This window comes from Prinia subflava, chromosome 4 (genome assembly GCF_021018805.1).
Source record: "Prinia subflava isolate CZ2003 ecotype Zambia chromosome 4, Cam_Psub_1.2, whole genome shotgun sequence".
Classification (NCBI taxonomy): domain Eukaryota; kingdom Metazoa; phylum Chordata; class Aves; order Passeriformes; family Cisticolidae; genus Prinia; species Prinia subflava.
Genome location: NC_086250.1, coordinates 41492879 through 41506413, shown reverse-complemented (window position 1 = coordinate 41506413; position 13535 = coordinate 41492879). Strand labels below are relative to the sequence as shown.

The window sequence follows — 13535 nt, the reverse complement described above, 5'->3', positions numbered from 1 at the left end:
CAAGCCCACCAGACATTTGTATCACCCATAACGAAGTGTAGCTGAGTATGGGTGAGGTCAGGAGTAGAGCCATTTGGTAAAGAATCTGTCAATACTTAGTACATGTTAACTTCTAATTTTATAATTCAATTGTTTATCAAATTTTCTTAGATCATGGCATGGTTTAGTTAGTTATGACTGAAGCAGGGAAGCGTGGCCCTTAGAAATAAACAGCCATAGGAATCTACTGATTACCATGCTGTCAAAGGGAAATAAGGTTTTAGACTGGCTGAACAAGTTTTACATCCCACTTAATGATCTGTTCAGTTGCTCCAGGGCTTGGCTCTCAGGTGGAACAGTGAGTATTCAGACCTGGAATTTCCTATGCTCTAGCCAGCAGGTAGCCAAGAGCACATCCATGCTCTGGTGTGAGGAGACAGACAAGCTCATCCACTGTGCCCTGGGAGCAGGTTCCAGCAAGTGGCTGCTCTTTGTGAAATACTGAATACAACTTGTAGCAATGCTGCCAAAATACCAGTATTAACTAATGAAATCAACAATGCAATTGCCGAATGTATAACCATCCTTGGTTATGGATGTGTCTGCTAGCACATGACCCAGGGTGTAGATACATACAGAGATATTGCCGTGCTTTACTGGGAATGCCTATTCATATGTGGAGGTGATCTGGGTAACCATTTTACTACAAAGGAAAGCATTTGGATTTTTATGACTGGATACCTTTGGCTGTCTTTCAAATTTCCTGAGAAGTTCATTCTGTTTAGCTAGCTGTTTGGATCCAACCTGAGTAACAAAATTTCTTTCAGACTGCTGCTTATAAACACAGCCACACATCAACCTCTACAAATATTCATCTCAAGGGCGAAGTCCTCTGAATTAGATAAGAAGCCTATAATCTTCATAAAGCAACAAAGATGAGTGCAACACATAAGGTAAACCAAAGTCTCTACAAGCAGCAGTTCTTCATTCACATCTCTTCCATATGAAATTTCTAATCCTCATGGGGTTTATAGAAAGAACTGCCTGTAAAAGAATGGAACAGTCCCACTTCAGTTATCTTTGCAAACAGTTGTGCTGGAGGCTCTCAGAAGTACATGGCCATACTGAGTCTTTTCTAGGCTGGGCTGTTATCTACAAATTACTTTGGTCATGCCAGCAGTGTAGCTGTGGCAGTGTGAGAAAAGAATACCTACATGGTGTGCTAGCCTCCATGCTACTTATATGAGTATAGTGAGCATAGATATTTCTATAATTATTTTTATGTGGTTTGCAGTCCCTGCTACATAGAGGCCACCCCTCACACAAAGGAACTAACATCCATTCAGCTGGTGAAAACTCTTTTGTAGTAATGATATCACTCAGCAGCCTCAGGGCAGCAATCTGGAATGATTTTCTTAGAGGATTCACCAGAGCCTGCAGAAAGCATCCAGTGACTTCTCCTCTCTGCAGCAGCAGCCACAAAAAAAGTCATTATTACACAGGGGAACACCCTTCTCCTCTCTAGTATTGCTCTGTGATTAGTGGATTGTCTGGAGGTTACTAGGTGTCTGGAAGTACTTCCATAATTTTCATACAAGCTGAAGAAGATATAAAAAGGAAATTATTAAGATGTAGGGAGGTTTTTGGCAAATAGAGAGAGCAGCAAATGAAGAGATTGCAGCATAATACAAATTACTGACATTCTTGATGGGCATTTTTAAGTTATACATCTCACAGTCAGTACGACTAACCAGGAAAAAACTTCTGCCAAGGGTGCAGATGAATGCATTGTCCACTGAAGAGCACTGGATCAAATAATTGAAGTGTCTTGAATCACAACCTTTGCTTCAACACCACTATGCCTTTGTCTCTAAATGAAAATTCCTAATAAAATTCTTGAAGATTGAAGTAAATTCAGATCATAAGTGCAACATCACTGATGTTTCTTAATCTGCTGACTGTGACCTGATGCTGTGCTAATTGTTAAGGTGGTAGGGATGGTCAGTGTTGGGTTTTTCTATGTAAGTCAAGTAGCATCTCCACCTCTGTTTCTCTATGTTCTACACTTAACAGAAAAAAAAAAAGTATCATGAATGGGCTGCATTACACATCATGCAGGGAAAAATCACAGATGAACAGGTATTAATTTCGTTATTTGTGTAAGGGAATGAAAGACAAATTCAGTTTAAGCACAGAGTAATGTTTGTTTCCCATGCCAGCCACATATTTCCTGTGTGAGCTGAAAAGTATGAAGGGTTTGGGAGGTGCTAATAAAATTTTGTGATTATCATGTCTCTGTTGGTCTGTTGTTACATTGCCAGCTCTAACACAGCAATAAATTAATTCAAGCATTGCACAGCAGTTCTTTCTCACAAAAGATGTTACCATGTTCAGCTGATTCAATTACCAGCCCTCAAAGGGCCAATTAAAAACAAACCAAAACCAAAACAAAAGCAAATAAACCCCATTGCTTTGAGAATTTGTTTGGACAAGATTCAACCAGGAAAAATTGGAAAAACAGCTTTGCTGGCTGGTTACATGGAAGTCTTGAAAGCATCTAAGCCTCTGGTCGAGAGATTTGTGTGTAGGCCCTGGAGTTCTGCACTCAACAGGGAACCACTGCTGAGTACCTAATACACATCATAGGTCTGACATTTGGGGCATTGCTGCTGAACACTGCTGTGAGTGACCTTAAACAAAATGTGACCTAATTACCAACAGTTTGTTAACAGCAAAGAGGATGATCCACCAGTAGAGAGCAGCTAGGATTGCTTTTTTAGTTGACCAGATGAAATAAAATGTGTATTAACTGTAAGCATACAAACAAAATGGGTACTAACATGTAAACATTTGCTCACACCTATGCAGAAAGGAACAGGCTAAATTAATGAGGAGTTTATACCGGAAAACATACTTTTCAATCTGCTGGTAGATTTAACTTCCTTACACAATTGCATCCTAAAAGAACAAGGACTTCACTCTTATTCCATAAAACCCCCTGAAGAATATCATATACTAGGGGGAAGTTTATTACTTCTTTTAACCCATTTGTGTCCCAACAAATACTCTCTTTGGTCTGTAATTTAAGGAACTACTGAAGTGTTCACATAGTAACGGGCTTCTTTGTGCTTACACAGACCAATACAATCCATAGTTTTTATAAAAGGCTACAGGACGTATTTGGTATTAATCCATCTCTCACTGTCTTTTAATTTAAAATTTAACTTTGTCTTTTGATATCAGTATATATGTTCCATCTGAGACAAGATTTTCTCTATTGTGACTCTGACCTCTTCAGTACAAAAAATCACCAGAGACATCTACAAATACATTTACTTTTCCACACAATTGATTTTTCATATCCTGAAGTTAGTTTAGTACCGTCACTACTTACAGATTCATATCACTTACAGAAGAATACAGGAGTGTAGGTAAAGCAAACTCAGAGGAAAATCACAACTCTTCTCATTAAGATGAAACCAATTCATTGCCACAGTGAATGAAATCTGATAGTTTTGCCTCTGTATATCATGATGACAGAACCCTGTCCTCATATACAAAGCCTCCATCTGCATATATCTACCAGGATGGGCTATAACTAGGACTAAAGACCCGAAATTAATACAGACAAACGCTATCCCATGTTTAATCCAATTAAAAAGATTGATGCACATCATTTGGAATGAACGTGAGGTAACTTAATGAGTCACAATAGGTCTCATGAGCATTTTTGTTGGTAATTAGGGTCATAAAGCTACAGGGAATTATTTCAATCACCCACTGCCCATCACAAAATAACATATAATTTAATAACAAAGCAAACCACAACATAATAATTGCAGTGCAATACAAAGTTAGCTTAAAAGCTGAGAGAGGTGCCTGAAATGCAGGCACATGTACTATTCCCAATTAAGTCAGCTTAACAGCTGACTAGCATTCTTAGCTTGCTGGTCAAAAATGTGCCCTCAGAGATGTCCACATACACCACAGCACCTTCTGAATAAAAAGTGACTTGAATTGTATCCAGGGTATTTAAGTGTACAAAAGACTGGCAAGCACTTCTGCTGAGGGTTAGGACTACATGCAACAGAACCTATTGGAATGAAATGCAACTGCAGAAGTCATATTCATAATCAAATCAGTGTCACTTAAAAGGATCTTGGCTAGTTTAAACAGTTTAACTGCACTGATTTAGATTAACCAATAAATCTCTGCATTTACCAAAGGCATACATCAAAACAGAGAGACAGATGACCTTGTTGTTTAAGAGACATGTCCGAGATTCAGGCACATGTTCCCAGTTCTTGTATTCAGCAAATCCAGAAGAGTTTTCAATTCTACAACTGTAAGAATTCTACAAATTCATTTCCAGACTCTTGAACAATCTTTGCAGTATTTGTCTGGCAACTCTGAACAGACTGAGTGTCTAAATTGGTAGCTGAAAAGATCTGTATGATCAATGTAAATGATGTCAAGTATGCAAACAGGCAGACAAGTAGATTCAGGGAATATCAATGTGTCCATGGCTTATTGCATACAGTTAATCTGTGGAAAAATCCAAACAACAAAAAGGAAGTGAATCATTAAATTTTACCTAAGAACTACATGTACAGTAATACATAGTCAATAATTCATTCATTCTTTCATTCTCCTAGCTAATCATCCGTGTTTCTTATTAACGTTTTTGGAAGGGTCTGCGAATTGTATCAGGCCTGAAGCCCAGAACAGATGCACAAGATGGGAAAATCCTTAGGAAAATGCTTATTGGTTAAGCACATAAATCGTTCTACTGAAAACAACAGTCTTGTTCTCTTGTTGGTTTTGGGGGTTTTGTTTTGTTTCTTTTAAGTAAGCATAGACAAATCAAAGCTTTTGAGAATACACAGACCAATACACTTTGAAAATATAACAATGTTATAGAATCATGTTTGCTTTTACTGGACACAGGAGTAAATCCTAATCCCTGTTCTGAAGGCACATAAAGCTTGACCACCTAATTCAATTGTGACAGCATTACACAGTTTTAAAAACTCACATCTAGAACATTGATCCAGTTCTGTCAAGCTAACACCAGTATATTGAAAACAATATAAAAATAAAGATCTTAAAATAACAAATTACTTATAAAACAACCCTGCACTCTTTGCCTCACAAAGCAACCCTTAAGATTTATGTATATGGGTACAGACAATGCCGTGCCAGTGGGATCCTGTTTACTATATCATTTGCAGTAGTTTTCAGAGCAAATGAACTCAACATACAAGTAGGGATGCTCAAATTTTTGTAAAGTTTCCACTTTTTCATTACAAGGCAAAAACCTCAAAATATTAGAACATTGTCTGAGTAAAACTGAAGACTTTCACAAAAGTCTGAAGAAAAGCTGTTACTCGAATTTTTTAAAATTCTATGGCAGTAGAAATTTGTCATTCATTTGGTTTCTTCACAATTTCTACAGCATGTCAAAACTCATGGATGCTTTCCAACGCCCTGGGTTTATAGGCGGGGAACAGAACTATGCTGCATTACAGGTAGACAGCCAGCATAGCACAGCATTTGCAGTACCAAGAATATGGAAAAATTATTATTGCAGAGACCAAAATCTTTGTGAAATGTTAATTGTTACAGTGAATGATTAGTGGTATCCTCCAGAAGGAAGCTCCCAGGCAACCATCATGCCTAAGCTCCCTGCATTAGTGCAAGTAACAGATACTGAAGAGCTGGTTGTCCAGGTGCCAGCTTCAGAAATGGGTTAAAAATTGCTGGTCTGGACATATACCATACCTCTGAGGGACACTACTGGTGACATGGGAGGTATCCGGGACCCAACCATTCCACATGCCCGTGTTTATCTTAAAGCTTCTCAATGAGGATCCAACCTCGCTTCGCTTGGAGGACACCGCGGAGCGGTGCATACACACACTGGCCGAGAAGGGCACAAAGCTTCCCTCCTGCTGAAGATCCACAGAATGGGCAGCGCTGGAAGGAACCGCTGCGGGTCATCTCGTCCAACCTCCCTGCTCAAGCAGGGTCACCCCAGAGCACGCTGCATAGAATTGTATCCAGACGATTCTTGAATCTCCAGAGGGAGACTCCACAAACTCTCTGGGCAATGTTTCAGTGCACAATCATTCGTATTGGAAAGTAAGCAAGAACTTGAGAACATTTAAAAGAAAACCAGTATACCTCGCTTTTTGCTTTTTTAAATCAAACGCTCCTGAGAGCTGGACTCGGCCTGAGGGAACCCCTCGGGGTTGACAGCCGCTCGGAGGGGTTGGCGGCTGCTGAAACCCAAAGAGCTCCGCCACCTCCCTCCTCAGTGACCCTTCGCAAACGCCGCCGTTTGTCCCCTCCCCACGGCAGCTCCCCAGCGCCGGCGGCCCCGCCTCGGCCCAGGTCCCAGCGCCTCTCCCGCCCCTCCATGCCGACCCAGTGACACTGTAGGGAAGGAACGCCGGGGAGAGAGCCCCGCTCCCCGGGACGCGCCCGCCCCAGCCTGGCAGGACAAGTCCGGGTGCCGGGTGCCGCCTCCCTCCCTCGCTCCCTCCTTGCCGGCGGCCGCCGCTCTCCCCGCCCCCGGCCGTGTGTGCGGAAGCTGCCGGCGCCCGGGATTGTGGGAGCGGGGGGGACGCGGCGCGGGGAGAGGACGCGGCCGGGCCGGAGGGTTCCGGTGTGGGCGCAGACGTGTCCGCCGGGGCCGCGGAGCCACAGGCGCTGCCCCTGCCCGCTCGGAACAGCGCCCGGCCCGGGGCCGGCCCGGCGGAGCCATGGCCGGGACCAGCAGCCCCGAAGCCGTGAAGAAGCTGCTGGAAAACATGCAGGGAGACCTGCGGGGCCTGAGCCTGGAGTGCCGGAAAAAATTCCCCCCCGTGAAGGAGGTGAGTGGCGCCGAGCCGAGTCCAGCCGGACTGAGCCGGGGGACGGACGCCGCTCCGGAGGGGCCTCCCTGGCCCTGGGGCCCGGCCGGAGCGGAGCTGCCGGCGTGCCCCTGCTCCGGTAGCCAGCCCGGTGCCGTTCCCGGTGAGCTCCGAGCTCCGCGGCCGCGGGCTGTGCACACGGGGCTGTGCCCAGACGGGGCCGTGCCTGTCGCGTGTTCTGTGCTGTTGTTTTCATGCGCTGCCGAGGCGGGGGCCGTGGGCCGGGCTGTGCCCCTCGGGCAGCGGCGCCGGCGGACAGACCGTCTGTTGACGGGCGAAGCGGGGGCGGCCCCGCTGCGCTTTCGGCACCCTCCGGGGAAAACACAAAGTTCGGCTTGGCTGTCTCGGCACCGCGGGGCGAGCGAAGCTGGCCGGAGGCGAGCTCGGCGCTGGGGCTTGGCCGCCCCGGCGTGCGGCACCGAGCGAGCGGGGAGCCCGGCGGGCCGGCTGAGGCCGAGGAGGGCCGTGCTGAGCCCCGGCCGGCCTCCGGCTGCGGGGGGAGCCCGGCGCCCCGCAGGTCTCCCCTCTGCTCTGTGCCTTGCCCCTCTCTCCAGGGGTGTGATGCCCGGGCCGGCGTGCCTTGTCCCTCACCATTGCACACCCGTGGCTGCCGGTGTGAGCTATGCGGGTCGCTCGTCATCGCTGCCGCGGCGTTTTGGGGTTGTGTGGCTTTCCAAAGGTGTAGGCACGACCGAGGAAGCTTGAGAGACACAGAAGTTTGGGCTACTTTTTTTCTTTTCTCCCTTCTTAAAAAGACGTTTGAGAAACTCATTCCAGTAGGATTGTATGTCTTAATTTTGAAACCTGAGTATATGCTGTGCAGCCTGAGACTTCAGTAATCTCGGTGAGCAGGTTTCCTTTAATTGAAGAACAATCCCCTCCCCAATTTTTCTTACTAACTTTAAATATACTTTTTAAACATATGTTTTTCTGTCGTTTTTATATAGTCAGTTTAACTTTTTCCCTATCAGCATCTTGCCACTTGTTTAAAAAAGTTTTCTATGGAACTGTGGGAGGAAGAATGCTAAAAGATTGTCAGATGAAGATGCAGACCCAGAAGAACATAAGAAAGGGATTGCCTTTGTTATGTGACTGAAGTTCCAATTAAGTGATAGGATATTTAATGTATTACAAAGTATTATGTACTTTAACAGCTGAATTGAAGCTAATGACTGTGCTTGCTTTGAAAGACATGAAGTGACACACTGTAGCAGAGCATGTTACATACTCTTTTAGTTTGCAGGGGAATGCTGGTATATTTGAGAAATTCGGGTAGTCACAGAAAAACAAGAGAAAGTTGTGATCAGTCCTGAGGAATTGTGTGTGGTCACATGTAAATAAGAAAAAGCTGCAGTCAGTAGAACAGAAATCTGTGTGTTTGGAGGGAGATGGGAGTGCTGCTTGTACTCCCTTCTGTGTGTTACTGTGTGACTCTTGTTTAGTCTCTGAACAGGTTTCCCCACTGTGTTAATGTTTATTGTTTTTGAAACCTACAAAGGAGTTGGGCAGTGTTGTTCATAAGCCAGTATTTTTAGTAATGCTTCATTACGTTTGCCATGGCTGAATATTGTAGTAACTACTGCATGTATTTCATACTTGTTCAGCACGTTTATCATATTCTTGTGTAAGCTCGACTTTTGTGTTGTTTGCTTTAAATTGACAGCAGTCTATATACCTTTCTTTATTAAAAGCACTTAACAAACTTTTTCACAATTGCTGGGATGTGGATAGGTTTATTGGAATAGTACTGGAAGATGTTTATAAAGAGGTGGGACTTTCTCCTGGGAGTTGTGTGCTCTTACAAAGAGTCTGAGGTGAAAGCAGACCTACTGTAGGATGTATGATACAGTTGCAGGAAATGATCTTACTTCCTCACTTCTGGAAGCCCTTTTTTGGTTCTAGTTTTAAAGAAAATGGGTGTCCTTTTTTTGTCAAATCTCATCTGCTGAAGAGATATTTTAATTGCATGCTTTTGGTCTGATCATGATTAGATTTGTCTAGAATGATCAGAGGAATGGCATATTCTTCTTACTGACTTGAAACAGCACCAGTTTTTTAAACCATGTTTAAATAGTGGCTTTTGAAAACAAATTCATATTACTTACAATCTCACTTTTTTACTTGCAGTGTAACTAAACTCTCCCACATGCATTGTAATTATAAGTTTATATTACAGTTGATGTGTATGCTTTCATGTCACTTAATAAGCTTACTTTTCTGGGATAAAACTATTGAAAAACTCCTAGTCCCAAATTAAGAGTTATGAGATGTATATCATAGTTGTTAGATTTGATAGGTACTTTGTAAAGGTAAACTGCTTCTCATAATTTTTCTAGTGTCTGACATAGTCAAAGATTTTGCTCGCATTTGTTATCTTCAGCCGCTTCTAAACAGAATTGTCTGATCTGGGTTTATTTTGTTTGTTTTATTTTTATATTAGTAGTCTTAAAATTCTACAAAGTGAATTTAGCTGATAGGTTTGCTGTGATAAAAGTAGTGTACTTCTGAGTTCTGCTTGTTGCTCAGATGATTAACTTGGGTAAATTCTTTCACCAATACTGTAAGGATTTAGACCAGCTGCATGATCAGAAAAATAGAGCCTTTTTTATTAAAAAGGTTTTAGTTTTCACACTTTAAACATCTTTCAGTATCTCTTAGCTTCAGAGGGACTAAAATGATATTAAATGATTCTTTGAACAGGCATGTACATGACAAAGCTGAAGAAGTTTACTGGAGTTCTTTTGGAGGAGGAGGGTGAGGGTGGGGTTTGGATGCAGAAGAGAAAGGGGCAGCCAACCATGGGATCCAGATCTTATCCTCAGTTAGGAAGTAGAAGTAAGTTCTTAATGAACTCTTATTGAAAATGAAACTTGAACTCTTTAATGATTTGAGGACTTTAATTTCAATTGCTCTGTTACTCTGAGTCTGTAAAGTTTTCTTAGTAGATCATGTTTATGTGAAAATTGTGTATTGAAAGTCCAGTAACTTACAGCAGTAGAGTCTGAGGTTTTTGCTGACTTCAATAATCTGTTAAGAAACGTTGAAATTACTGAGTTATTCACAGTGTTAAACTTGGGACACAAATATGTGGCCAACTTCCTTCCCCTTACTTAGAGCTTTTAACTGAAAAATAACAGGATGTTTGGTTGGCTCCAAAGTATCCATATGTTGTCTGTGCTGTGTGTTACAAGTAATACCCGAGTAGGATTTTCCTAGGTAATGCCATTTAAGGCTTTAAAAATGGGAGCTGCAGAAAGAATCTGTAGGTCTGAAATTATGTTGCTGACAATGTTTGGGGTTCAAATAACATAACAGACTTATTTTTCTTAAGGGTGTGGGGAATACCAGTTACTATTACACTTGAAATTAATTTCTCTTTGTTGCTAGATGTTTTTTCTGTTTGATAGTTCCTCAGATCAGCACTGACTACAGAAGTGTACTAGGCATGAATGCTGTACACTGTGACCGAGTGATTTGGTGATTACATCTCTGATGTGCCAAACCTGTTCACACTGGCAGACATACAAATAATGACATTGCTGAAAAATGTGTTTGTATCTTCATGATGTATTCCTATTGCCAGATTAGAAAAGTAGATGCCAGCCATGGATGGCTGGGATCTACTGGATGGATGGATGGGATAGAAGCTCACAGGAAAGTGTAGATAAAACAGTGTCTTTTGGAGGTTGAAATGAGAGAGGATGAAACAGTCTTTGGTATAGGCATCAGTTCTGTTGATGCTATCTAAGGTTATCTGGTGTTTTTCGTAGAAAACAATACTACTTAGTCATTAATACATAATTTTTAGTACAGTGGGCTCTGAGATCTGCTCTGTACTGGAGAGTATTGTAATGCTGCTAATGCTGCACTGAATTGCATGGGGCACACATAGAGCTTTATAAACTATTTTAACCTGTTAGTGACTGGAGTTTTGGTATTGTGTGCTGCATTTGTGGAAAGCTGATGGTGCTCTCCTTAGTGAACTGGAGTAAGAATTTTCTCTTATCACAGAACTGAAAATGGCTTAGTGTTCTACATGGGTTACCTGCTGTTTCTTTTTACAGAATGAAAATACTGTTCAGTAAACTGCATCTGATTTGGTTAGAAAATCCCACTGCATTAAAAATATTAGAAATACAAGGGGAAAATATTTATAATTGGCAGAAGTAATTCTCACAGCCAAAAGTTTTTCACAGCCTGAATTCCAGTTGTATGTAAATATTTATTGTTTACACAGATCCAATCAAGCAGTCACAGCTTTCTAGTAGGTTTGTAGTCTCTGTGTTCTCTCAGGTTTTTCTTGACTTTTAGATAGCAGTAAAAGGAAAGTACGTTTAAAAAAATACCACAAAAAATTAATTCTTATCCAGCTCCCTGCACAGTTTCAGGCACATCTGTGCTGGTAGGAGAGCGGAAGGGAGAGGGCAGGCAGTGTTGGTGCAGACAGGGACTACTGCATCATCCTGTGGCAGGATCAGCTTGGCCTGGGCCAGGGTGTGCCCTTTTCTTGGCAGTTGTGTAATGGGCTGCAGGTGTCTGTTTTAGGATGTTTGTTGCTGCAATAGGGCTGGAAAAAATTTATGTTCAACTTGCCTCCACTGGAAGAGCAGTACAAAATTAGCTTTGAATACTTCGGTCAGTAGAAATGTTCTCTTGAGTCTCTTGGAAGAAAGCCTTTAGTAGCCTCACTGTGCTCATTCTTTACCAGATCCTTGTTTGAAAGAGCAGCATTGCTTTTACTTAGCTACTTATTGAGTTGTGTACGCCTTTGGCACATTGACATATTTTTGAAACTGTATTGTAATTTGCTGTATCTAGGAAAAAGAATAAAATCCAATTTTGCAACCTTATTTTTTCTTCTTTTATAAGTAACTCTTCTTGAAGGCAAGTAGCCTTACAAAGCTCATAGGGTAAAAGTTAAAAAGGTAGGATTTGAATGAATCCTGGACAAAGCAAACTTTAAATTATTTAATCAGAGTACATGTGGTGTGGACTAGCCTGAGACAAGAGATAGGATTTGCCCTTTGTGAGAGGCTGTGTGTTGTGTTGTGTGGAGACAAGCATTATTCTACATTTCTTCCTTTGGAGCCCAATCTTGTTTGCATTGAGTGTTATACATGACAGTTCAGTCCCCTGGGTTAAATCATTCTTGTTTAGGAATGATACACCAAACACATTTTAAAGCTAATGCCAAAAAATTAATTGCAAAGCTTGTCCTTTTTAGAGAACCTCTGATGTCATTGGGTTTTGGTGTGAAACTAAACATGAGAATGTATTGCAAAAGTTAAACACATATTAAGAAGATACAGATCAGTTAATTTAGTATATAATGTCAAAGTGATCATTAGGACTCCTAATGCAGCTAGAAGGAACAGTTAAAACGTGTGAATGTTTGTTAGCTTTTTGTTCTGTAATGGTAATAATATTTCAGAAATTTTGTTGAACATAGTGCAGTAGACATATTGGAGAAGACTAAGAAAGAAAATTACATGCTGAACTGTCTTGTGATTTGAGCATCTGAGTCACTTAGTGTACTTTTAGCATTGAATAGTTTCTGAGTGCTCTGCATTCATGCTACTTCAGTGGTAAAAGGATGAGCCAAATGAACCTAGGAAAGAAGAAGCCTTTGTGCATAGACCATTTTCTGTAGGAGTAACTAAGTTTTTTGGTTTCCTGCTTTATTTTTTGAATAAAGTGGTTTAAGTAATTCTGACTCTGTAGCCCACAGGGAATTCAACCTACACTGAACTTTTCAGGCTGGTTTATTTTCAGGTCTTCACAACATTAAAAGGATGAAAACTAGAGTGTGGTGGGTTTTTTGTTGTTGTTGTTTTTTGTTTTTTGCGTTTTTTTAAATGGGTATTCACTTAACTAATATTTTAAAGGTTCTTTTGAAACAGAGAAATAATGTTCTGTAAAATGTATGTTGTCATACTTAGGCAGCTTGCACTAAAGCATGTGTTTTGTGCATGTGACTAGAGATTACTCTAGCATTCTTGAGTTGCCAGCCCATAGCTGAGCTGGTGACTTGAAAACAGTAATACCTAATATCTCTTATTTTCTTTTATAATTTCTGATCTTTGCCACTTGCTGTGTCTGCTAGCTTTATGTTTGGAGTCCATTAATTTTGCAGTGATTTTTATTCAATATTGACCCTTATACAGTAATATTTTTTCAAAATTATGTTTTAAAAGTGAATTCTTACATTTCTAGGGGAAAACATATATTCAGATGTGTTCTAAGCTTCATGATCCATTGTAAATCATAAGTTTCATGTGATCATTTTAGTCTTTGAGAGGAAATGTCATTCGTTCTGAAGCGATTCACTTAAGGCACACAGGTCAAACTTCATCGTGTAACACCCTGCAATTTAATGAATGAAGAAAATTATTGAAAGTTTCAGTATATCAGTCTGTCTCTATGCTTTCCAAGTTACACTTTTCAGTGCAGATTTAAGATGCCTAGTGTTGGCTGTCTAAGCTTCGTTGATTTTGCAGGCTTGGCTTGTTATGGAAATACAGTCAATAGAGCCAAAGAACTATTCAGAGTATCTCATAGCCAGGGGATTGATTCCCTCTATCACCTCCACATTAGGAGTTCTACATTGCTGCTTGAGAGACAGTAATGTTTCTTCCTTGGCTC

At 41.4% G+C, this 13535-nt stretch overlaps 1 protein-coding gene across 4 annotated transcripts in view; it reads left to right on the top strand.

The window, feature by feature from the left end:
• Positions 1-6571: 6571 nt before the first annotated feature.
• Positions 6572-13535, top strand: part of MON2 (MON2 homolog, regulator of endosome-to-Golgi trafficking) — a 73582-nt gene continuing 66618 nt past the window's right edge. For 2 of the 4 annotated variants that reach the window (XM_063396568.1, XM_063396565.1), the window contains exon 1: positions 6572-6854. In XM_063396568.1, coding sequence (XP_063252638.1) covers positions 6744-6854 — 111 coding nt within the window. In that variant the 5' untranslated portion in view covers positions 6572-6743. The remainder of the gene's footprint in view (positions 6855-13535) is intronic. The other 2 variants (XM_063396569.1, XM_063396566.1) reach the window with 1 other exon arrangement.